This window comes from Rhea pennata, chromosome 2 (assembly GCF_028389875.1).
Source record: "Rhea pennata isolate bPtePen1 chromosome 2, bPtePen1.pri, whole genome shotgun sequence".
Taxonomy (NCBI): domain Eukaryota; kingdom Metazoa; phylum Chordata; class Aves; order Rheiformes; family Rheidae; genus Rhea; species Rhea pennata.
Window position 1 is genome coordinate 94,143,852 of NC_084664.1, and position 26,614 is coordinate 94,170,465.

General features: G+C 41.4%; 1 protein-coding gene across 4 annotated transcripts in view; it reads left to right on the plus strand.

Moving 5' to 3' along the window:
* The window catches only part of JARID2 (jumonji and AT-rich interaction domain containing 2), a 228,358-nt gene that overhangs the window by 160,561 nt on the left and 41,183 nt on the right, over nucleotides 1–26,614 (plus strand). For all 4 annotated transcript variants that reach the window (XM_062569927.1, XM_062569925.1, XM_062569926.1 and 1 more), the window contains 2 exons: nucleotides 352–521; nucleotides 16,763–16,939. In XM_062569927.1, the coding sequence (XP_062425911.1) occupies nucleotides 16,786–16,939 (154 nt within the window). In that variant the 5' untranslated portion in view covers nucleotides 352–521; nucleotides 16,763–16,785. The remainder of the gene's footprint in view (nucleotides 1–351; nucleotides 522–16,762; nucleotides 16,940–26,614) is intronic.

Genomic DNA, 26,614 nt, shown 5'->3' on the forward strand with positions numbered 1-26,614 from the left:
AAACTAACCCTTCAAAAAGAATCTTTTGTGATGCAAAATACAGATTTAAATGCCAAATAAGTAGATTACAAACTATAATTGTATGATGTGTAAGAAAATACTTGAATGATATGAAATAGTAGTTACAGAGTTTTTAGTCAAGATGCCCCTTCTTATTTTTCTAAATTGTTGCAGAAGATACTGGAGGTAAGGCAAATAAAATACTGTCTTCACAGTAGACCCAATAACTAATGACATCGGTGGGAGATGGATTCAGATCTCTCTTTTTTTTCAAACAATGAATTTTTATGTTCTTGAGTCACTCCTGTAAGATCTATCTAACGTGCTTATGATATGCTCTTGTTTCCGCAGGCCAAGGCTGCAAGCACAAAGGAAGTTTGCTCAGTCCCAGCCAAACAGTCCCAGCACAACTCCAATAAAGATAGTGGAGCCGTTGTTACCCCCTCCCGCCACTCAGATTTCTGACCTCTCCAAAAGGAAGCCCAAGACAGAAGATTTTCTTACTTTCCTCTGTCTTCGAGGTAGGAATCTTGTAGCAGCCTAGGGGGACAGACTAAATCAAAGAACAAGCTGCAGTACCACACACTGAGTAACAGCTAGCCAAATGTACTGGTGCTACACTTGAATATATTGTATGCTTTTCACCTCTAGTAATTTGACTGTATCAGCAGCAAGAGCATTGCAGGTCATGGTTGTAAAGACCATAAAATGAGGCCAATAATAGTGCAAAAGAAAATTTCTTTTATGCTTGGCACTCTGTTATCCTGAATGGGTTTTCATCTAGCTTTCTCTTTGTCCTCCTGTCCTCCTTCATTTTGTCTCACTATAAACTGAAGATGTGCTTAACTCTCCTGAGTACTTGTTACTTCAAGAGGAAAAATCTGGTTGGAGATTCCCTTTTTCTACCTATTCACTGCCCTTTGTTGTCCATTCTGAGTGACACTTTTCCTATGATAGTTAGGGGAGGAGTTGCCGTTGTTCTTCCATCTTTACCGGCCCAAAGGATGAATTGTTCTCACTGTAATAAGTAAACCATGGTAGCTCTTCCACTGTGTTCCTGTCCTTCAGATAAGGAATCTGAAGTTGTACCGTGAGATACCTGACTTACCCTGTTTTTCTCGCAGTAAAGTAGCAGGTGCCTGAGCCTGGCTGGAGTTGTACAGTGGGGTCACTGGTGTATGTTATCAGAACTACATTTCAGACATCAAGACCTTTGTGTGAAGTATAGTTAACTGTCTTGATAAAGCAAAAGGAGGAGACCTTACCTGAGTATCATACTACACTTTGGTCTTTTTCTCTTGGGACTTTTCAAGTCCCTGTGTCCCAAGTCATGTCCTGAAGATAGTGTTTTTCAGTTTAATCTCCTAGGTGTACTATGGTAATGTTCTTCATGGTAACTTTCTCCTTCAGCAGGTGCCCCTACATCTCTTGTAGCTTAGTCACTGCTCCATGCTTGATGTGCTGGAGTGATGGCTCTTGCTGTTCAGTTTCTTCCCATTTCCTGCTGAAAAGGATATGCATTCATTACAGATAAGGCTCATCTGCAAAAATCTTGCCTAGTGGGTTGAATCCTTTGAAGCTTGTTGCTTCCACTTGTTTTTCTTCAGCTGCCCTTTTCCACTTCTGAGCTGTATCTTTCATTTGTTAACGGCACTGGTCAGCACCACCCATAGCTTCCTGCTGAGGCTTTCTCACCATAATGCAGCGTGGTTTATTGTTTTCTTTTCTGTGAGATATGATAACTGACTATCAGTGGCTGCTGATTTATCTGTCTAAACTCTAATCCAATAGGAAGCCTCCCTCATGCTGAGATTTACGGCAAAGTGGGTGGGCAAAGGGGATGCATGGAGATTGTTTGCTAGCTTTTGTGATTATTTAAAGGACTGTAAGGAGGAGAATCCACTGGAATTTGAAGTGATATCACAGTCCTCAGGAGTTTAATCTGTGGAAATGTAATTCTGATTTAGTCTGCTATGAGGTAGATCAGTTGTTGGCAACATGTCACTGCTGTGATCTGGGCCAACTGCCCGTTGCTGGTGGGAAAGGTCAGATGGTTTGTGTGTGTGTGTGTGTGAGCACACATGGCTGCATTTGCACACTTCTACTGCTTGCTAGCTAAGCATGTGTTATTTATAGCTTTGAAGGCACTTGGACCTAAAGAAAGGCAGCCTGAATGGAGATGTGACTGATCTCCATTTTTACTTCCTACCAGACCTTAGCATTCTGCTTTAACAGTGCAAATATGAAGCATGGGTACTTTTGTTCTATTCCAGTGCTTCATTCAGAAGTGTTTTTTCAAATCAGGGACTATGTAGCTTTTGCACCTGTATTTTTTTCTTCTTCTGTAGAATAATTGATGGTTAGTACTGTCAGTTAAAAACTTGAAATTCCTCCTAATTTTTTCAATATACTGGAATATACAGATCTTTAAGAGAAGTTGTGTGGCCAACAGCAAGTTTCCCATTACAATTAAATTAAAAACCATGAGGGAAAATCTACACTACAAATGCCGCACATGGCATGCTGTTAGCCTGGTTAAACAGGACTTTAAAAGAAAAAAAAAAAAAAAAAAAAAGAGAGAGAGAGAGAGAGAGAGAGAAAGGCAAAAAGAGGAACCTGTTAGCCCTCCGTTTCAGTACCTCCATGAGTGCCTTCCATTACACCTGTGTAAAGCCTGAAAAGAAGTATAGTAGAGGCATCTTTTTGGAAATGTGCTATCTAGATGCACTTCTGTGGAAGAACAGGAGGCTGGTTGTGGCTTGAAACTTGGAAGGAGAGGGTGTGGGGTTCCAGAGATCAGTATTATCACCATTCTGGCTTCTATTTCTGAATTGCTGTGTCTTTAAGGAGGTCCTGGCTTCCTTAAATTGTGTTGTAACCCTTTCAGTCCCTAGGGCAGTCTAGCTCCAGGTATGGTCCTTTTCATGTGCCCTTTGGAATAAAGTACATGGAAGCTTGTTCTGAGCGTGTGTTTCAGGCTGTTCATGTAACAGCCCACAGGCCTGTCTAGCTCTGGAAAGGTCCAACATGTGTCCTCCGTGCTGTTCTTTAGGTGGTACCTTGTAGAGGGAAGAGCCACCAGCTTATTTAAACTCTGTGTAGACTTGTAATGTATGGAGGGTGCTTGTTTCATTTTTGAAATGCTACGGGATTTGTAATCGCTTGCATGGTGGGATGAGCAGTTGTCCTGACTTCTGTACATCTATCTCGGTCGAGCTCTGACCGAGCTTTCAACAAAACGCAAGACATAGTCATCTGAAAATGTGATACATTACTGATAGGAACACACATACGTAGAATGTAAGTTCAGCTGTTTGAAAATTGTTTAGTAGGAAGTGTAGTAGCAGCATGCTTTGGGATGGGAAATCCTCGTGTTTGTGCTGAGTCTCATTTTGTTTAACTGGGACACACTTAGGTCCCAGTCCTTCACAATACTCTGATGAGACAGTTTGTACACTCATAGCCAAAGCTTTGCTTTGGTGAGGGAGTGTCCTCCGGGACCCATGGAAAAACAGCCTCGTGCCCACCACAGCCAGTGATGGTGTCAGAAGCGCAGTGTAAATCTGTGGCACTGTGTCAGTGCTCTCTGTGTCCTGAGAAGGATATACCACCTGGTCTTACTATACCAGTTTTATACCTGGGATTTTACATATTGCTGCTGGGCTTCAAAGCATTGCCATACCCTTGGCCAAGGAGCACGTTTGGATTAAATTGAACAGCTGTGTCTGGTAAAAGACTAGTATTTCATATGGCAGTGGAGGGTTGAAGGGATTCTATTGTGTTTCCTGCTGAAATTCCTTTTAAAGATTGTATTACAAAATATTAAACCTGGATATTGAAGTGCATGAAGAATTCAGGAGCTTCACGACCCTTCACGGAAGTGTTAAAGCTCATGAAAGCACTGAACAAATGATGCTTGTATAATGTGCATCTTCCCTGCCGGTAGAACCTAATGAGGTTTCTCTGCTTTTCTGTGAGGTCGTTCTTCCCCTCTAGATTTCCACCAGGAGAAGGTACACTTGAGCCTTGCAAAAACTTTTGGTGAGTGTCAGAATTTCATGAAATTATGTTTTCATTTTCTATTTTTAAATACGAAATTTAAAAATCCTCTTCAGAGCTTAAAGCACACTCTTTTAGGTTTTTTGGTGTTTTTTAAAGCAGATCTAACTGAATTCTGTGAGCAGTGGAACTTTACTGTCATGCAGCACCATAGAGGAGAGACACTTGGCATGCTAAGGTTCCCTGTTTAGGTAAGGGAACCCATTTTACCTTGGGTTCTGTTGTGTGTCAGAAAATCTCATGATCCAAATAACTCTTTTAGCATTCTGTTACTTCAAGATGGGATAATTTAACCAAGCTGACCTTCTTGGTTTCATTACCTAGAGTGTTAGGGGCTTTGGACATATCCTTGGAATTTGTTTTTCAAACACTTCATTTGAGAATGCAGTATACCGGTTACTTCTTAGAAGGTAAGTAGAGCAGCATGAAAAAGCTGTAACAGCTGATGAATATCAGAACACCCTGAAATATATCTAGCTCTGACCAAACTTGGCAAAGCTCTCCTTCCTTCTGTAATTTGAAGGGTGTTTTTTTTTTTTTTAATGTTGTGACCTAGAATTTTCAACACAAGAAGGAATGGAATAGCGCAGATATCTCTGAAGTGTTTGACTGCAGTGTTCTTATCTTTAAATAGCTTCTTTGAAGGAGCCTGTATGCCCTTTGCCAGAGACGTAATTAGTATCTTTCGGCAGTGCATGTAGACACAAGTGTGTCATCTCTTTGCAGTAATACAATGGCTTCCACTTCTACTGTATTTTCTGCCTCTGATCAAATTCTTCTTAATAGCTCCTGTTACAGCGCATTTAAGTTGTCTTTTTTTTCCCCAGTTATTTACAGTTTTAAGTATTGCAAGTGGAATAATACAAGCCAAGGGGGAAGGCGAGTCCCTTTCCCTGTGAGAAATGGATCCTTGACAAAAGGTGGTAAAGGAAAGGTTATGATCAAGAGCCAGCATTTAAGGAAGCTGTCCTGAGATCAAATTGCTAATTAAGCTCAACCTCTGGGAGTTACGTTCTAGTGAATTTCAGGAATTCCTAAATAAAGATAGTTTAATTAAGGTCTCAGAAACAGCGTTTTCAGACTGTTACAGCAGCTCTTCTGCAGAACATGTAACTATAGATTTTCTTGGCATATTGCAACGATTTAACAATACAATAATTTATTGCAGTTGTGCAAAACCAAAATAGAAAATCTCAGTATAGCACATTTATCCAAACTTCAGTAAGTTCCCAAATCTGAACAACCCTGTCTGCTCACAGTTATCTCTTCAACAGGCTTTTTAAAATGTCTTATTTGGGTGGTAGGCTCAGTAGCCTTTGCTCCTAGCCCTTTTGTGTCCTAATAGGATATGTTGCCTGTGTTTGTCAGCCTCTGGGTCTTTAAATACCTTTCCACGATGAGACTGGGGAATGTGTGGATGTGAGGCAGGTTTTAGCATGTCAGGCCTGCCTGTGTGCTCAGGCAGTTGGAAAAGGACAGTCAGAGAAGGTGTCCTCAGAACATGGTCTTGGTGTCACTTGCAGCCTGTGAAGCCAAATCCCTTAATGGGGTGTTTTAACTGGAACAGTTATGTTAATAGATATCTATAAAGATATTTTATTACAACTGAAGAAACTCTCCATGAACAAAACCTTGGGAGCTCCTCATTTTGGGTGTCTTAGAAAATCACTTTTAGCTTTTTTTTTGTTTCTACAAAGGGCATGAGATAGCTTTTAACTAGGTAGAAGTTGCACTTCCTAGTAATTTAGTGTCAATATATACACTTGCCTTTGTGAGAGCTGGTGACTATATCAAACTGTATTATTGAAGCTTCAGCCTTCCAAGAGAGCACATTAGAGCCATGTAGACACGCTCACCTGATAAGAATAAGCATATTAATAGTAGACATAAAGCACCAGGTGAGAGACACCAGGGCATTATTCCTTTCCCGGGTGATGGGAATTCTGCTAGAGGGACATCCTAGACATGCCATGCAGCGGAGGTATACATACCTCACATCAGTTTGTGCCTACTGGAAAATACAAGACGTTAGAAGAGTTGCTGAATGTAAACCAGAGTATCCTATGTGTACTGCAACAGAATCAAAATTTTCCCCTACCCTTCCCATTCTGGGGCCCCTTTCTCATTTTAATGATTGCAATACCTACCCCTGCAAAAAGCCACAGGGTGAAATGAGCATGTTGAAACCAGAGACTAATCTTGTGGTTCAATCTTGGTATCTGCCACAGACTCCCTCTGAATCTCTAAACAAGCTGCTTAGCCTTTTCTATGAAATGAGGATAATATTTAACACCATGATAGGTACTGGCAGAGCTCACTTTTGATTATGGATGGACTACAGGAATGAAATCTGATTTCTGTGATCCTAGATGCAGAATGGGCATTTTCACTTTAATGATAGGGTTGAACAGGCATAGCTGGTGATAAGATTTGATGTGTATCAGCTCTATAAATTTTAGGCAGTGTAATAAGGTATATGGCCCTTGTTTCTGTGCTGCTACACACTGTGCTTGGGTTAGCACCTATGGGTCCCATGTGCCAGCCTTTGTTTACATCAGGTTCTCCTGCTAAGCAGCAGAAGCAGCCTCTGATTATAAAGAGAGAGCATGTAGTATAAAAAACAACATGCATGCAGGCTTATTTCATAAAACTTGTAAGAAAAATCTTCTGGATACTAGTCTTTCTTTTTGAAATGCTCTGTGTGATTTTGGTCACTGCTTCCGTTTGCAGCAGGTTCCCTGATCTTAGGATAGGAAGTACCGCTTGTCCTGCCCATATGGACATTGTGTTGTGTAACTACTTGAGGTTTGCAGGGACCTTTAAGTGCTGTATATTAGATGCAGAGGAGTGGAAACAGCACTGAAGGCGCTTGGGTGAGAAGGCAGGATGGAAGGGAAGGGCAAGGGAGACTTGACATCGATGAAACCAAACATGGGACCTGATGGCAGGCCCAGTCTAGTGAGATGTGGGAATTGAAAGGAAAGATGCCTTGTTTTTCATCTGGACAAAAAAGAAAAATAAGATAGAAATGAGAAATAAAATAAAATGGTAGTTCTGTTAGTAAGTTGAATGTGGAAGGAAAGAAGAAGGGAGAGATTTAAAGAATAAAAGCTTGGGATAAAGCAGGAAGATTCTTGTTAGAGCAACCAAAATTCTACAAGATACTTTACTGGGAGACATGGGACATCCTGAGTTCAGCAGTGCAACTTCCCTCAACCCATCTCAGGTGACCCTGAGGTTAAACCAGTCCCTTCTCAACAAGCTCCCTGACTTTACATTCTTCAACAACTGAATGTGTGCACGTGTGTACTTCATGTACAGGCACTTTTAGAAATGGCTTGGAGAAAACAGGTCAACCTTCACCTGAAGGCCATCGGATTTGTTTACTTTAAACCAAAACAGAAGGTGACTTTGTTCCTTGCGGTGTTTTTAACAGCAGTGCCTGCAGTTAATAGCCAGGTGGGCTATGTAACATATTCCAGCAAAGGCAATCCCTCCTCTTCCATCCAACCCAAAATGTGCATGTGTGGTTCTCTAATCTGTGAACATAAAATAGGTTCAGTTCTCCATGAAAGGTTTATTTTATGCTGATATACTGCTCTGCCACTAAGTTACTGTTGTCCTGAGGGGCATTTCCCTTTCATGTGACTAAAGATGTTTGCATCATGGAAAGGCAGGCCTGTTTGCTAACCTTTTGGTCATGGACTAGGATCTCTGTATAGACAAGTACTCCTACTGTTCTCACTTGCTGCTGGAGCTGGAATAATAGCTGCATTGGTGGGAAGTTTGAGTTGTGAAGAAAAGCCTGCTGCTCAGAAAAGCAGAACAGGGTTCTTCATAATCAAGAAAAAGCAAAGCGAGTAATAGCTTCATTTTTAGTTTTGCAGGCAACTCTGCAATTACCTGCAGCTCATAAAAGCACACATTTTTTTATCAGTTTAGGACAAAAATATTTTAAAATTGCTCTGGGAAAGGGGGCGAATATGTGTCACTGTGCCTTAAATAGGTCTGAAATAGAACGGACTAGTGATGGGGCTAAAGAACTCTTCGATATAAAAGATAGCCTGTTAGAACATGGGGAAAGACAGGGAAGTGATTCTGGATTTACAAACTTCTCATGGTGGAGAGGAACAGGGGATTAAAGGCAGGGGTTAGAGTGTGTTTGGGTTGGTTTTGAGGTCCACCTGCAAATGTAGCCAGATTAGTGAAGGTAAATTACTCTGAGATTGTCGGATATGCGTTGTGGATGTGAAAGTTATTCTACTTGTTTTTCAGGATTCAGTTACTTTGTGTGTGTTTTGATAATTTTGAAAAGTGAACCTTTTTTTTTCTGCTCAAGATTCGTATGTTCCCTTCTTATTCCAGTTCCCTAAAAGATGAACAATTTGCTTGTGCTTTTTGGCTCTAAAGTTGACTATTTTCCTTATTTTAAAGAACGGACCAAGAAAAAAAAAGGGGGTTTTACATGATTACACTAGCTGTCATATTAAGCATCTTGTGATCTCTGCAATGGGAGAGCGTGATTATTTGAATGCTAGTTGGTTTATAAGCTCTGTTTTGGCTCTGTGCTTTGGATGGCCATTTCCTTCGCCTTGCTCAGGCACCGGGGAACACCCATTGGGACTGTTCCTGCAGGTGGAATTAGATCGATGAGATACAATTGCTCTTTACTATAGAGTTTATGTAGTTCATTCTATTTTAACCTTGCTCTGTAAAATGGCTATAAAGCATGGGCATAAATTACATTTATTTGCACTTCAGGGACTTTACTCTGTCCTGCCAAAACGTCATAAGTAGGCTATATAATAAATGAGAATCAGGCCCTAAATTTTCAGCATTGAGATGCCAGTACATCAGAAGTATTTGGGAGGCAAGATTTTCCACCTGTGTGCAGCCCCAAAAGGGGGCCTTATGTCAGGGGAAAAGCCAGACCTCTGGAAACAGCTAGTTGTGGAGCTTGGCATGCCACATGTTTATTGGGGCAGGCTTAAGTCCCACATACCTTGACCTGCCTTGTGCTTAAATCATTCTGATGTCTTAAATTGTTTTAAGATTTTTCCAAAGCACATCTGGGTTATGTTTAATTGTTAGAAGGAAAAAGAGAGGAGTTAAAGGGGGGGTCGGGGTAAATAATTCATGGAGAAGCATCCTCCAATTTTATAGAAACCGCAGCCCAAATTACAGAGAAGGCTGTTGGACTGAGATGATTTTTGTTGTGGTTGTAACATACCACAGTTTGAATCCTGTCCAGATGAAAACATTTGGTCTGTACTTCAGTAAATATTGCAGAAATACTGCCAGCTAATTCTGAGGAGTAATGAAATAGTGCTTTTGGCAAAATGCATACACTTTCCATACTTTTGATTCCACTCTTCAGATCCAAATTCAGAGTTCTTTTAGTACGTTTAGCTAGTCTAAGACAAAAGTCTAAGACAATTTAATGAGGAACAAAACATACTGTAATTTAGGAGGGAAAATTACACATTTGTCAAATAAAAAAAGTTTAATAACCTCATTAGTCAAATAAAACGGCTGGAAAAAAATATAGTTTATTCTATTAACCAGGCACTTGCTGCTGCGTTCAGTGCATCTTTGTGCACAGGTTGCATAAGCATCAGCCTTGGTTCCCATGATTAGTGGCAAGCCTGAATTTTGCACGTGCAAAAGGCATAACATCTTTCTGAGAAGGTTGCTCAGAAAACACTGTGACTTTGAAAAACATATTTCAGTTTGTAATTACTGTTGTGTAGGTAATGCATCTAACTATTGTAACAGAGGACATTAAATACATTAGTCGTTCTTTCATATGCAGTATGCTACACTCTGTGTGTAGTAAGGGTAGTTGTTTCTCCTGTACAGTTATGGGATTTTTTTGTGTGTTGCTCACTCACACAATGGTAGAGAAGACAAAAATACCTGAGAGAAGATTTCAATTATGGAACTGCAGGTACTAATGGAAACAGTTGCCAAAAATACTCAAAGCTTTGTTAAAGAATTGAATATCTTCCTTTTTTTCTTTTTGTAGTAAATGCTAGCTCATTGTAAACGTGATGAGTGAATTAAGGTAAAAATTCACTATTAATGACTTTCTGAAAATTTCTCCTGTGCAGTGATACATGATCATACGCGAGCTAACTTCTTTTCTGATACTGATGAGGAGTGGGGACCTACTGTTTCGTTAGCTCTCGGAGCTTTTTGCACAGCTTACTGTCCCATAGTTAATTGTGGCAATTTGTTAAGGCTTTCAAGACTGCACCAAGAGGGCGAGCTTTGGTGATTTGACCTTGCCGCAGTGATTCAGAGGAGGAGGAGAGGAGTTGGAAGTTCCCTCCAAGTTGCTGGCTGGCCTGGGCTATATTTTTTCTGCTCCTCGCTGTGAGTTAGCAGTGACTTGTTAACTGTGAAAAGGTGGACAGCACATGTTCGGATCAGGCACCAGGTGGACAGAACTACCAGCTATCTCTGTTAAGGCTGGTTAGTGGAAGATGTCCTCCCACTTCCCCATGTTTGTTTCTGTTGAACATCGGTGATTCTTACAGCACCTTCCTGTTCTCGTCGTTGTGCAGCCCGAGTCCATCTGCTGATTGCCCTTACTCTTCTCTCTTCTTGATCCCACCTCATCGCCTCTTTGCCCCCTATCTTCTGCCCCTCTGGTACCTGCCCTCTGTTTTGTCTCTGTTCTTCTGCCTTGGCTTCTGCTTCCTGCCCATTGTGTTGTGATTCCAGTTCTTCAGTAATGGCACGTGCTTTTCTGCAAATACTGATGCAGAACAAAGCAACTATCTTAAAAAGACAAGAAAAAAATTACAGTTAGGACAGTGCACCTAGGCATCATCAAGGGAGACTCTCGAAACTTGCAGCTCCAACAGGAGATTGGAAACATACTGTGTTTCATGTTTGGTTTAATAACATAAAGTGATATATTAGACTACACATTCAATAAGAAAAAGTGTGCGAAGAAATTTTCCAAATCTTAACTTGCGAGCTTGTAACATTACATTATGGTTTATTAATGGACTTTAATTTCCTTAGTCTGGGATTTTAATCTCAGTCAGTTCCTTGATCGGATTTGCAACATGGCCCCACAAAAAATGATACTGCTGCAGTCAAGGAGGTGGCACAGGAGTAAGCGCAGGAGGCCAGGTGGGGGTGGATGCTCTGTAGACCGTATCTGATATGGAAAAAAAAAAAAAACAAAAAAGTCCACACAGCTGCAGACAGTCAAGATGGTTCTGTTTATAAAAGATCTTCCTAATAATTGGTGGAAAGTCAAATTTTATTTTCTAGCTTACTGTCAGATTTGTCCTCCACCCTCACGGCTGAGCAAGCTGGCTTTCCAGGCAGGCACCTGTTGATTGGGTGTGAAACAGGATTGGTTTCTCACTGTCAGGGGTTGCTCACACACTTTCCCCGCAGCTCTAAACTGCACTTCTCCATTTCTCCTCTTTCATCAGCTGAATTCCCATGGTAGCAGCTGCCTGCACAACTTGGAGGCTCCATGGCACAGAAAGAGACTTGTAAAATTCAATACAGCCGCAAGCTCTCGTAACCTTTTGCGGATTTTCTGCTGGTTTCCTGGGGATGGAAAGCAAGGAAGGAGAGAATTATATACCTAGAATGCCAAGACCTGACATGTGCTGCCTCCTGGGTGCAGATATTGCCCTCTATCCAGAGCATTGGATCTCTTCCCTTTTGTTGTTTGTCACTAAATAAATTCTAATAATAAACTCTAAAATTGCCCTGGGTAGGATTTGAGAATGGCATCTTGATGCTGAAGAGGAAAAGAGGAAGGGGAGGGATGATTGTTCATCTTCAGGCTTGCTGTCTGGCTGGTAAAAGGTGTGTAAGAATGATCTAGCATAGCTGACTCACGTTTCTATTGCTGAGCGTGTCCTGGCAAAGACAAAAAGAACAATTACTTCAAACATTAAAGAGTAATTACTTCAAATATTAGAATGTGCAGTGTAGGGTATAGTCAATTAAAAAAAATCAAGCAAACGCCTATAGCTTCATAATCTGTGACTCTGTGTGTATGTATGCATCTGGTGAACATGCAGTTTTCCTTATTCTCGTGCTGTTTTGGAGGATTTTTATCTTCTTGCTGTCACAGATCATTTTCATGATAAATTTCTGTCATACACAATGAAACCTGAGAGCAACAACTCCCAGCAAAGTCTGTGTCTCTTAGGAAAAACACCGTGTTCTTAACTTGAAACGAAGACAGGCAAGATTTATGAGGAAAACTATAGATTTTATGAGACCAATTGATATAGATGGAAAAACAAACCCAATTCTTCAGTGCACATTCTTTTTCAGCTCTCCAATGGTCTTAAACATTCATGGCTACAACCGCACTACTCTTATAAATTAGCAGCTTTGAGGAAAGAAATGGTCCCCTGCAGAGGTAGGCTTTGGCTTCATGTCCCCATCCCTGTGCAGTCTCAGAGACTACGCAGGATGGCTAGGGCAGGAATCCTGTAAAAAAGGTTACATGATCGCCTTGCTTCACTCTTGGAGTGAAACTTCACTCGTAGGAGTTTTATTAGTTCTTCAGTCACTAGACATTGGAGTTTTATTTCAACAAGAAGAGGTGTGTTTTTTTTTGGGGGGGGGGGGGGGGAGGGGGGGGGATTGGTTCTTAGTTCTGCTTGCAGTAAAGCCCCGGTACGTGTCAGCTGTGCAGACTTGCACACATTAGGCGTTACCTAATCAATGTAATTGTCATGCTTTCAGCGTGAGCGGAGCTGGAGTGCGCACACAGCCTTGCATTTCCATAAGTTTGCCCCCAAAAGGAATTTGCATTATTTTGAGTATGGTGAGCAGCCTGTTTGAAGGTTTTAAACTAGTGTTTTCCTAGCGTTTTGGACATGGTTAGCAACATAGACTTAAAGTGGAAGTAATTTTAACCAGCTCAGTCTGTAGGTGTAGACAATACCATCTAAGGATATTCAGGAGCTGAAAATTTAAAAGACAGCGATAGAAAGAGTTGTAATACAAAAAGCAAGCAAGAAAACTCAGAACTTTTAGATATGTTTCAATGTCTTACATCCATAATAACATTTAAATAGAACAAAAATGCCTGAATCTAGCCATTTTTTTTCTATTTTGCAATCCATCTTTAATAAATGTGTAGGGAAGGCTGGAGAGAGGAAGAAGGGGTGGCAGGAGATTCAAAGTGAACACCAACTTTTCCCCGAGGTCTCATATGGTGGAGTACTTAGATTAGTAAAGTAGGACCAGCAGATTCTCCTCTGTTACTGGATGTTCGTAGTCTTATTTCTCTGGAAACGTGCTCCTCAAGCAGCCCCAGCTGTCTGAGGAATGCAGCTTAGCCATTGTAGTTCATAATTCTCCTTTGGAAAGGATTAAAAAATGGCATTCCAACGTGAGATTTATGCACCTGGGTTGCAGCGAGAGCATACCAGGAGTTAAGTAGTTCATATCTGCTCTCCTGGTTGGGTTAAACTTTCCTGGCTTTTTAAGCGATTCACATAGTACTACGTTTTATTCTCTCTCTCTATATATATATATAAAAAGAAAAAAAAAGAAAAAAAGTTATTGTGGTAATAACATTTGTGTTGCAGATTATTTTTTCACTGATTGCAGTTGAAAGCAGTTGACCAAAAAGCCCGGAAATGTGAAGGTCTAGGAAAACAAGGCTTAACAAATTAGTGCCTCAGAATGATAATATATCTGACAGTATTTATTTCTCTAATTTTAAGAGAGTGATTTCAGTCTGTTTTTGAGTCTAATTTTGAGAGTTCCTAACAGATCCATTCCATCCCTGATACTGTCCTGAGAGGAAAACATCTTCCTCACATTTTTGCGAAGTGACGTAAACTCATTCCATTTTATTCATACAATTTCTTATTATTTCCTTAGACTCTAATTTACTTACTATACTCTCCAACCTTATCATTTTTTAAATATTATCTTCAGGTGAGTGCCTGTCTGCTTCTGAGTCTGTTATTCAAATTTTATCTGGCTTTCTGAAGCCATGCAGCTATTAAACTTTTGAAAACTGGCTTATTCGTTTGTGCAGTAACTTTCTTTTACTGCCATGGTTGGTTAATGCATTAATGTACTGATGGTGTCAGATGTAGGATCCTGATTAAAACTGACAAACAGTACAAACTAACAGAGCTTGCAAAGCCAATAAATTCTAAACTGATACATCAGACCTGGGTACCTATGCCGAAGAAAAAGGGAAACTTGTATTTCAAGCAGCAGTTACTGTTTTGGAGTCCTCTAGTTAGTTGGTATCAGAGACCAAAGTTGCCCCCAGGCAGAAGTGTTAGCTTCTCTCTGGCCACCCCTTTACTTTCTTTGGATGATTGCTTAGGGTGTGCCAAATCTGGGCTTGCATAAAAAATGCCGAGGTGTTTGGTTTTGTAAGTTTTTACAACTCCCATGCCTTGAAATACGTCAGCAGTCTTGCTTCATTTGATCGTTAGTCTACACAAATATGAAGGTTGTGCTGTGCAGAAGGCTAATACAGACTTCCCAGTAGGACGCAGGCATATGTGTCTGTACATTTATGCCTGGGTTTAATGGATTAACATATAAATTATTTCTAGAGGGAAGAATAACCATGTAATAGGTGCCGCTGCGGTGGCTCCCACAACTGTCCCCCGCAGTGCCAGTGGTTCCTGCTGCTTCTTCCCATGCCAGCTTCAGTCCCCAAACCCCCTGAGAGAGGAGGGGAGAGTGTTACCTTTGCTGCCTACCATTAGCAGAAGTCCAAGAGAGAAATATAATGGCTGTGTACTTTGCAAGGCAGTTGGAAGAAAAAGTGTGGATAGCATGGGCAGCAGAAGTGAGCAGTGGATCCCAGCTGCCATGGGTGGCCACCTTCAGCTTCTCATTTTTCCCCTTGATAAAATCCTGATTTAATGCCAGAAAGTAACTCCGGAGGTGTTTTTCTCACTTGACTCTTTTCCCCAACGATGGGAGGAGGCTGCTGGGGAAGGAAGGTGGTGTCTGGTGGGCTGTTCCTCCAGCAGCAGAGCAAAGGGGCTGTTACAGAGACTAAGAGCACAAGATTTGTTATATGTGATCCAAGTGCGTGTGGCTTCACTGCCACCAGTTCCAGCATGCTGGCTAGTAGTGCCCAGCTTGTCTTAATGCCAGACGCGTCGCCTTCGTAAGCAGCCCCTTTCTGGCTTTATGAGCAGCCGCTCTGTATCGCCGGCTGCTCTGTGCCGGAAGGAGGAGCCCCTCCTTGTAACTCTGACGGAAAGCTCTTGAGGGAGGATTTTGTGATCCTTAGAAAAGATCACATCGTATGAATGGCATGTTGTGTTTTTCATGCCGTGTTTAGGTATCCATTCCTTAAAGTGCAGTTTTTATAGTTAAGAGTATTTTCTACAAGCTTAGTCAGACCCCAGAACTGACTTCAGTTAATTGCTGGCGATGGCAACACCCACACAGGCAAAATCAAACAAAAAGCAGAACTGGTGCTCTAAAGAGCTGAAACCAAGATGGTTTGCCAAGGAGGCATCAGCCACGTAGTCCCTGGCCTGTGTTGGTGTGTAGCCCAGCTGTCTTTGTCCTCGGCAGTGTTTAGTTACAGGAAAATGATGAAGCAGTGAGTCCCCATTCTCCACTTCTGTTGGTTTTCCTCTTTTCCCCTATTGTTCATCAAAAAATCCTTCTTATGAATAAAAAGTCTCATGTGTCCTCCCTGTTGGGATTAGACTGGAGATTCATCTCAAAATGGCGACTAATAGTTGAGATAAGGGAGGACATCCCTAATACTTCTGTATATTAAAACAGTTAGGAGAGTGCTGAGAGTTGTGCCCTGGGAACCGCTGTGAAACAAGCGCTACAGTCGGGTGCAGGGAATCCTATACACTGTTATGTGACCCAAAAGAAGTTTTATGCAGGGGGTAGATTTAAATTACGATCCTGTATTGTTGCTAGACTTCTGAATTCTCACACCTCCCTTGGGGAGTTGTGTGTTGTAACTTACCCAGATCAGAAGGAACCTCCTGTGAAACAAGCAGGAGGTGCAAAGTGGCCTCCTGAAGAGGACCACACTGGGGATCGGGAGATCTATTTTCTGTTCTGCCCTTTGCTACTGACCTGTTTGACAAATTCACGCATCTCTGTGTTTCCATTTCCTCTTTGTGTAACAGAGGACCAGTTACTCTCCTTGCTGAGTACTGCAAAGCATTGTGTAGAATACTGTAGAGGGCTGCAAAGCATTGTGAAGTTTAAATACTAATATTCTATTATAATAATATCTTTAAAATGTTATTGTGATGCAGATTGGTTTGTTTATGCCCTCTTTTGCTTCTGTTTGGCAAAGCTGTAAGCTTCTGGTTCACACCATAAGAGTTCAGTAAGGCGCTTAAGCATATATTTGAAATTTAGCATGTGTTTTGGTGCTTTTCTGAATACACAAAGCTATTAATTAGGGCTTATAGCAAGACTATTTGCTTGTCTAAATTATTAATAGACTCTGCTGGGGGGAAGGGGCTTGGAAAATGCTGCTTTTTAGGCACATATGTAGCCTTTTGCTATAAAAAAAAAAAAAAAAAGGAAAGGAAAAGGAAAAGGAAAAAGAAATCCACAGCTAGTCAGACACTAGTGTGACCTCCATCTCTGGATCTTTGCCACATGGAACACTAAAGTAGATTGTGACAAATGTGGTTAGTGTGCATACAGTGATGTTAATGAGCCATTTCTTCATAATGATCAGGTTCTCCAGCTCTGCCCAGCAACATGGTATATTTTGGAAGCTCTCAGGATGATGAGGATGAAGAAGAAGAAGAGGAGGAGACAGAGGACACAAAAACAGCCACAAACAATGCTTCATCATCATGTCAGTCCACCCCCAGGAAAGGAAAAACACATAAGCACGTTCCAAATGGACAAGGTATGTCCTAAATAATACTATTCCCTTTCACTGCCTAATAATGCAATGTAAGGACTGAATATACTTAATTCTTCTCCATCCTTCTGGATCTGGGTGAAAACTGATGCAAGCTCTAACAGGAAAATGGAGCATGATGAGAAGATGTTAGCATCTTCTGTTTTAACCTATTTTCTCCTGAGAATTTGAACTCTGTGAAAGAGCTATAAATGCAGGGTTGGAGACTATTTAAAGTGACACAGATGAAAGCTAATCTCTGGTGTACTTTTTAGCTCTTTTGAGATTGATGTTTAACTAGGATGATTTTACTTTATTGAAATTAAATATAAAAATCTAAGTACTTTGTAAGTATTATGTACAAAAGAGGCAACACTTGTTTTTTCCACATGTAGTATTGATATCACAGTTTTAGTTGGTTAAGCTACTGCATTGATGCTGTCAGTAACATAAAAATTTCTTCAGTAATGCTTCCTATCAAGTCAGTTATTTCCTTACAAAGCAACAAAAACTGCATTTGTTGCAAAGTATTTTTGCTGGTCTGTCATGGTGGTCTCATGCCATTTCTTGATAAATTGATCAGTGAATGCTGCAACATTACCTCGCTTAAAATGGAAGAGCTACCAGTCAGGATGAAAACTTTCTGAGCCTACCGTAATGCTCTGTTGCCAAAGTCAGGTGTGACCTGGTTCTTTCCCCAGCAGGGGCTGAGGAATCCTGGTGACTCCGTGCCCTCCCTGCCTGACGCTATTTCACATGACTTTTGTGCTCCCCATTCCCTTCCTCGGTATTAGTTTGCCATGAAAACCTTTCCCTCTGCTCACTGCCCATTCAGCTCTCCTCCTGGTGGCAGGACTGAGAGGAAGGTCTTACTTTTCTACGGTTTCCTTTTGGAGAGATGGTTGTGACCAATGCCTGCCTGCCTTCTTCTGTGGTGCTACTCTCCGCTCTTAAGAGGAGCATAGTAGATCCTGATTACTTGGCCGTGCTGCTCCCCATGTCTGCTTTCCAAAAGGAACTTTTCTGTAAAGGAAGCACCTGTTATACCAGAAATGTTTTTCCTGACCATGCCTGAATCTGGTTTTTATTGCATACTCGAGCTCAAACTCTTCCCGCTTTTTGTGTGCTGTTTGCGGAAAAGTGGAAGGCGGAATCTTATGGCTAGTAGCGTTTCAAATGGCAGCTGTGAGCAGAAGCTTTAATGCTGTAAAAGCACTGGATCAAAACTTGGCACTTTGGATTGATGTCTAAGTAAAACCAACAACATAACAGACACAAAACTCTGTATGTGGAAAATGAGATTACACATAACAGAACTGCTGCCTTAGAGTTTTAAATGTGATAGAGCCTAACAAAAGGAGCCGATCACGCTCCTTCAGAGTGTCCCAGATGGCAGTCACTTTGAAATTAGCTCAAAACCAGAGACACCTGAAATCTTAATTGGGGGTAAGTAAAGGCAAACTTAATGAGCCTTCTAATGGCTTCAAAATCTGTATCAATATGTATCAGAGTGAGCATAAATGAAGCTGCTGCCTTAATAGATGTGCCAAAGACCTTTATAAAATACATAGGAGACAATGTGAAATGTTTTGACAAAGGTGATGAAACAGGAATTCCCACAGAAGGCAGCTTCTTCTTCTACTTTATTATCTTTTATTTATTTTTTAGTTAAAATCTTACCCAGGGATATTCCCATTTCTCAGTGTCTGTCAGTTTGGTTGACAGCCAGTGGTATTTTTGTTTCCTGTGAATAAAGTAGGTTGTGGTTCATGCGTGTCTGTTTCAAATGAGACCACACACAAAGCCAGACCAAGGACGGGTGCACCAAATGAACTTAATCTAGCGTGAGAGTCTATTTTTAATGAATTAAAGTCTTTTGTTTCTAATGTACAATGTGTAGTCAAGCACTTTGGACCTGCAAATGCTAAGCATTTGCTATGACATAGAGCAACAAAGGTTCAGTGCTTGATTAATGTCATTAGACAGTGATTCTTAAATGATTCTTTTCTACTAAATGGGGGCCAGAGCAACTGTCCTGGGTGAAGTCGTTTGTCAGTATCCTCTTCTGACACCACCGTGGGATGTTACTAAGGTGAACACGTTGGCTATAACGTAGCCTGTTGAGTCACCTTTTGGATGGCTAGCTAAACAGAAAATGCCTAGTACGAAGAAGAAGCACGCTGCACACCTGGCATAGCTTACAGCGTGCATTGGAATAATTACCTCAAGTGCCTCGTCTTCTTCCAGCCTTTTTGCTTACCTAGATTTATTTAAAGAATCGGATTATTACCTGTGCCTTTCCTCTCTACTTTCTTAGTACTTCTGACTGTGAAAGAGTAGGATAAAATGTTTGGCAAGAGAAACGTTTGCCCCTTGCCTTCGTGGGAGTATGTAAAAGGGATATGTAGCAATGTGTAAGTCTTTTCTTGATGTAGTATCTTAGTGCAGGCAGTGATAATTTTGTGGTTAAACCGTTTGCTAAGGTATTGCTGCGGTCGCCACAAGGCGAAATGGTGGAGCTGTACTTTTGAAAACTGGTCGCATGTCATTGCCACAGTGTAGCTGCTTAGGCTGGGTCTGACACAGGTTAAGATGTTAGCAGCAGATAAAGGCTGGGGTGGCAGTGGTGTGCTTTTTGCCTTGGTTAGAAACTAGTATAGGTTCTGGGGAGGTGATCTCTTATGTCAAGTGGGTGATTTTGCACATAACTCATGGCTTATTTTTGCATAACTGCCTTTTTTAGCCTGTTCAAATTTACAATGATCTCAACAAGAAAAGGGAACGATTTGGTCTAAAGACTTCCAGCTTGTGTTTGCCTAAGAACTTCTGTCCTGTAATGCAGTGAAGTGTGTGCGAGTTTATTACTTGCTTACAGATTAAGGTATGATCTCCTGATACATGGGATACATGTTGTAGATTGATTCAGGTTGGAGAAGACCTCAGAAGGTCATTTAGTTTGACCCCTTGCTCAAAATGCCGTTGAGAACGTTTCTGTCAAGTTAAGCAATAAAACTAGCAAAGACTTGTGTCTTTAATTGTTTACATGTTTTTTAGGATGAGGATGCTTTAGAAGCTTTCTAAAACTCTGTGTGGAATTTTGGTCCTAATCAAAATGATTTTAATTGAGTTATGATTTATAGCTGGTTTTAAATGGTGAAAGTCAGAAACTAATCAACTGAATCACTTGGTTCCCATATAGCTGCTGACTTCAAAAGAATATTTTCCCAGCTAAGAAACCATATGAACATTTAGTTGGAATAGAGAAATCTCTCTTGCTGTTTCGGTATATTAAAATTATGTTAGAATAGCTTTATGGAAGGTACATCAAGGATTTCTAGTTCCCTTTTAACTTCAAACCCTCTAAGTAAGTTTATTGTGAATTTCAAAATTAACATATGGAAAATTAGGGAAGATGTGGTGCGTATTGCAGCAGATAGAGCACAAATCTGGATGACTGTGTTGTAATCGCACTGACTTGCTGACCATTTTGAATGTAAGTATATGTACCAGCATAATTCTCAGTATTTCGATGCCAAACATCAGGTCTCAGACCTGTTTGCACGCTGCTCAGATACCTGTTTTTTTCCCAGACTGCATCTCATGCACACCTTAATGACCATCGACTATCTGAGACTAGTGCACTGCTTTGAATGCAAGAAATTTGATGGAAGAAACTAGGCAGAAACATTGGCTTAAACAAAGTGTTTCTACTTCGGTGTAGCTGCCAGGTATGGGGAGAAACTTCTCAACCACAGCTGGGCTTGGAGGGCATATTGCCAGCACCAAGGAGGAGGAGATGGGAGAGACACTGAGCTATTAGAAAATAGACCTTATGCAGGGGGAGGAGAGTGTCAGTCATCAGCTGCTGCAGACTGACATGCACTGAAAAAAGGTTCTCAGCGAGCAAGCTGTACTTCGGTTCCCTGGGGGACAGGGAGGTACCAAGTCTAAATTACATTTCCCTACAGCTTGAAGGAAATTCCAAGTATAGGTAAGACGGTAGGCTTAGGTCTCTGTTGCTTTAATACTAATTCTTTGCATTCCTCCTGACTAAATAAATCCTAGTTTGATTTCCTTCTGTGGCACAACATAAGGTTTTCTCTGCAGGCTCCTGAAGGAAAATGTTTGCAGGTGCCAAATGTTTTATAAGGCAGCCTGGGAACTGGAGCTGGAAGATGCAGTTATGGAGTTGTTGGATTATCGATCCCATCAAAAGAGCAAAAGAGGATAGGCGTTGCTGCACTTGAAAGGAGCAGTAAGGGCTTGCAGACTGGAAAAGGGCCTCAGGAGGAGCAACGTACTCAGATACAGTTGCACAGACAGCTTTGAAATTATACATGGCAGGCTGCAGAAGGTGATTGCAGCATTAGTTGTTTTTGACAGCAGTACAAAAGTTCAAACCATGAGAGAAGTAGGCATCTGAGCCAGTTTGCCTGGGAATGTCATGCCTGTCTTAGGTGTCTGAGGACACGTAATTAAATTCTGGTTTACGGTTAGAAAAATAGAGTTCATCATCATTATTTGTAACTAGACTTCTTCCTGTAGGACTGCTTCCTTTAGGACTTCCTGTAGGACTTCTTCCTGTCTTTTTTCTTAGCCAAAGCAAACTCAATTTCAGTGTGTTGGAAAAGGCTACTCTAACGGGGTCAAAAATGGTTACTGCTCCATGCTGTGCTTTGCTGACCTGGTCCGTTAAAATTTGTTCTGTATGCCTTTTGCATGAAGTGAGCTGGGGAGAAAATTGTGTAGATGCCTTTTTTTTCTCAGTGGTTCCTATTTCAAAACAGATCTGGCAGTAGGCTGTAGTAAGCAGGCATCACTAGAAATACTATACTCTGCATTAGTGCTGCCTTCCTGAGTTACCATAAATGATTCTGAAAAATATTTCAGTTCTCAATTTGCAAAAGATAAGTTAGCGGAGTAATTTCCTGACGTGTATAATAATAAAATTTAGGCAGGAAAAGATCATAGATCTTTATTTTTCATATTTTAGGATATAATTCAATGTACTGTCTGTGTATCGGGCTTAAATAGCATCACTTTTACATACATTAGCATTTGAGTGTTTTGTGAGGAAATTCTAGTTTAGGGCCAAATCTCCCTATGCAGTTTTGTTTTTAACTCAATTTGATATTTGTAGATGTGTACGTAAGACAGAATCTTAGCCTCATGCATCTTTTTCAGTGAAATTAATCCTGAAGAGGTAAACATTAAAAGAAAATATTTTATGCATCCAGCTAAAATGCAGAATGAGAAAATTTCGGGCACAGAGCTACAATAGTTAATGGGTAGGCAATTATTTTGATGATTTACAGCCTTTTGTTGAAAGACCATGGAACCAGTAATTGTTGCAATAAACATTTTTGCACATTTAATTTTTCTGCAAAAATATGTAACATGAAAATTACCCGTTTTGCAGCAATTTGCATATTTAAATATGCAAATTGGCCACAACACATTTGGGGCTTTGCGGATTTTCAGCAGTGAGATGTATGACCTGTGGAGAAGAATAGGCGAGCTGGAAGTTGCTCAAAAAAGTGGAATTGTTATCCTGGTGAGAGACACGTGGTAACACATAGAGGCTCGTTGGATGGACTTGCTGCTTAGCGCGTGACCTTCTTCGTGTTGTTTGTGTCAGAAAAGTTAGGTGAGAGTAATGAATCTGTGCTAAGACGAGACACTTGGTGCTGAGTTTGTGCAAACGGGGACGTGGTGCCTCATACCAGTCGTGCTCCTCTCAGAGCCCCAACGTATTCGTCTGTGCGTGGCGTTTGGAGCAGGGTGGTTGACAGTGGCAGGTAGAGGTTTGGTGCTCACCGCCTCGGGTGCCCCCTTGCGTGTCTCCCGCCAGCGTGCGGCCTGGGGAATTGCTGCCCACCTGCAGCGAGCGGAGGGTTGGGTTAGGGCTTGAGGAGCACAGAAGAAGCAGCCGCACCGGGTTTTGTGCAGCGCAACACCAGCCGCGTCCTGACGTCCTCCTTGTTTTTCCTGAAATGCACCTTTGCCGCTGACTCCAACTAGCTAAGATAGTATCTGGGTGCTCAGGAAGGCTTCTGTCTCTGGAAAAGGGTTTATAGCGGTCTGAACGTACCCAGCGCTGAGGGGAAACAATCAGCAATATTTAAATAGTTTGTTTTATGGAAGCGGCTCATTGTTTTGGTTCCTGCAGGACGGGAAAAGAATTATTGCTTGGGTCCTTTAAGGCAGTTTGAGAGCCACATAAATGTTTTTACAATGACTTAAAACTGAATTAAAGCCAGAGCAAGAATGTTTTTGTACAGTAATGGATACTTAATGCCAAAAAGTTGATTAATATTACATCTCTTCCTCAACATGATCTGTGTAACAACATGAGGTTTGCATTGGAATAGCTGGCTCGGGTTCAGCAAATTGGCAAGGTTCCCTCTTTTCCTTCTGAAAACAAAGCATCTCCCTTTCACTCTTATCTTTTCCCTCTTTGTTTTGGATAGTTTTCTGAGCATGCGATCCCTCGCTTTACACAGCACACGCTCTGCTGCATGCAGCATGTGTGTGCACGTGTGATCTGTGTCTTCATCTTCCCGAACATCGGCGTGAAGCTGAAGTCTTCGTACGTGTGTTCTGCACGGTTTCTCCAGTCGAGTCACCCAGTATCTCAGGTAGAAAGTGAATGCGGGACGGGAGTAAAGTCAAGGAGGGCTTGTGAGAGAAAGCTTTGCCTGTAGAGTCAGCTACGGCATGAATCCTCTTCAGTCACTCTGTTGTTTAAATATAGCAAAAATAAATAGTAAAAAATAGCAAAAGCAAGGTGATCATACACGGTATCAGTTGGCTTCTGAGTAGATGACTGGATTATCCTATGAAATATTTGCATGCGTATTCATTCAGATGAAAACTTTAAAAAATATTGCTGGAAACATGGCAAATTTTTATAAGTGAGTACAGGCTCAATAAACGCTTAGTTAACCTGTAGCAGGTGAGCACACCTGTGGCTTTACCTTACGGAAATGGAGGGGGCTTAGCCGCTGTGACAGCCACACGTGGGTGCCTAACGCAGGCCCGTTTTGCCCGGTTTTCACTGCGGTTTGGATAGGGACAGTTCATCATGGCTTCAGATGGGATCTGCAGAAGTCGCCATATGGGACGCCCCGCGAAGACCCGCGTCCAGGGCTGCTGCTGGCAGAGAGCAGAGCCGGGGCCAGGTCTGCTGCGTCCGCCGGGTTGCGCCTGCCGGAAGGTTTTGCTCTGGTGCCATACATGAAAAACCCCAGTGCTTGCAAGTTTTGAATGTAGTGATGCAGTTTCTTTGCGTTTGATCATCGCAGCTAACCAAAAGACCCACAAGTGTTTCACTGTGGGGCTTTTACTGTTTCAGCTTAATAAATAATAATGATTGCTTTGGAGGAAGCAGCATTTCCAGAATGTCTGTTCAGACAGATGTGGCTAAAATGATGCCTGTTTATTTTCTTAGAAGTTTGAAAGCAATAATCATTTATTTACACTGTAACCGTTTGTATCTAGCTCTGGCTTTCACTTACTTTTAACTAAAAGCTGCTCTGGAAATATGGAACCTTCTGGCTAAGGTACCATCGAATAATTATAAATCAAGACTCCAAAAGATCTTTCCTTTACCAATACAAGCTTCATCGTTGGGCTGTTTTTCTCTTTCTCTCCTTTTTCTTGTTTTGATGAAATCATTGCTCGAATGAAGAAACAAAAGCAAACGGAGAGCAGAGCGCTGGCCACTGTGCACATCAGAGTTACCTCTGCCCGGTGCCTGTGTCGTAGGCACACGTGAACCGTCACGTGCGTCTTTTCTGCTTTTCTGTGTGTCCCAGAAACGCTGAAGGGCTGGCAGACCTGAAGGGGAATGCAATTTGCTGCACAAGAAGGCGCAGAAGGATTAGTAATCATTTTGTTGTTAAATCAGATTTGGTCTCAGTAATATCCCATGCCGGGTTGTTGGGTTTGGGTGGATTTTTGTTGTTGTTGTTGTTTTTTGTTTTCCTTTGAGAAGTGGCTGTTTCTTTTTCATTATCACTTATTCTTCAACATTTGAGATTTCCTGGGAGGAGTGTATGGGAGGAGGGTGTTTGGTTTTTCTTTGCTGGCGATGATTTCAGCTTTGCACGGAAGTGTCAGATTAGGTTTTAGGGCCACTGTTTAATCCCATATTGTATGTACACTGTGAGTGTACATAACTTATTTCTAAATTTTTAATCAGACAGGTGCAGAATCATGAACTTGGGGGATTTTTTTTTCCACCTAAAATGCTTGGTTTGTTATGATGTTTTGTAGTTAGTCACATTAGATTTTGATAGTTATTCACATAATGTTTGTGAATTTGCCAGAACTCATTGTTACGGAATGGTTTTTATACCTATTTGGAAATAACAATATTATAGGTGTTTGAGAAAACAAGTACTGCTTTTATAGAAACTGATATCATCTACAGTTTAACTGGAGACAGCATGACTAGGGCTGTTCTGCATCTAGGTCTCTCCCCTTTTATTGTGTTTTCAGGGTTTAAGCTTTTCAAGCTTTTCCTGTGAGAGTGAACATTTTTTCCTCTCCCGGTTCTCTCTCCCCCTTTCAAGAATCTTACAAATTAAGACAAAAGATAATTACTCTGAGGGTAAAACTGGCAGGGTTCCCACGACACTTAAAATTAATGAGCTGTTGCATATAAAATATACCTTGTCTCATGTTCGCTGCTTTTTTTTCCTTCTTCTTCTTCTTCCTGCTGAACCATAAAAGCACACAGTTTGGCTTTTTGGCTATGTTTTCTGTTTTAGTAATTTTCAGTTATAAAGTGGCAACTGAATACAGGGAACTAATCTCTCTGCCTTAACATTTCTGTATGTGCAAGTCTGCATATACAATTTGTTCCCTCTGAAGAAAAATGTCACTCGCAGTGATGAAATGCATAGCAACAAAGCTGCCACCATTTGTTTGTGCTAAATCTTATTAAGAGTAAGTAGCAGTGCTGGGTGCGTCCGTAGTGCCTTCCGTGTGCTGCGAGGACTCCTTACGCAGGAGGATGAATGCATTGCCACGAACCCTCCGAGAGGGGTTGGCAATTACTCTCAGCTCCATCAGGAAAATGAGACGCGGAGGTTACGAGACTTTCAGGGAAATGGCAGAGAAATCCGTGGCTGCCGGTGGCAGCGCCGCTGGTTCCAAACTCAGGAGCGCTGAGGACCGCAAGGGAATCGGTGGGGTCTTCGCTGGGGACAGGGTTTCTCCTGGGTCTGGGCGCTTTTATCTACAAGACACCTTTTCCTTTTTTGAGGAGGGGAAGAGGGGACCTTAGTGCTAGTCCGTGCTTGATTCAGGCAAGAGGAAAGGGGACAGGAGCAAGAGGTGGAATAATATACAATTACAAATTTTTACATAACCTGCTTTGACTTTTTTCCCCAAACTAGATGTGATGTGCAACCTGAGTAGCAATTCCATCAGAAGCTTACAGGCACTTCAGCTTTCGGGGCTGTGGTGCGAAAGGAGACATCAGGGTCTATTCAACAGCAGCTTAGATGAACCTGTGCTGTCCAGCAGGGTTATATTCTCATTACTGTTATTACATACTGTGATACGACAGGACATCTGTAGAGAGACCTAAGTTTCACAGTGTATGATACAAGGTATATCATGTTTATTGAAAAAATAATGCTGCTGTTCCACAAGAAAACAGTAACGTAATTC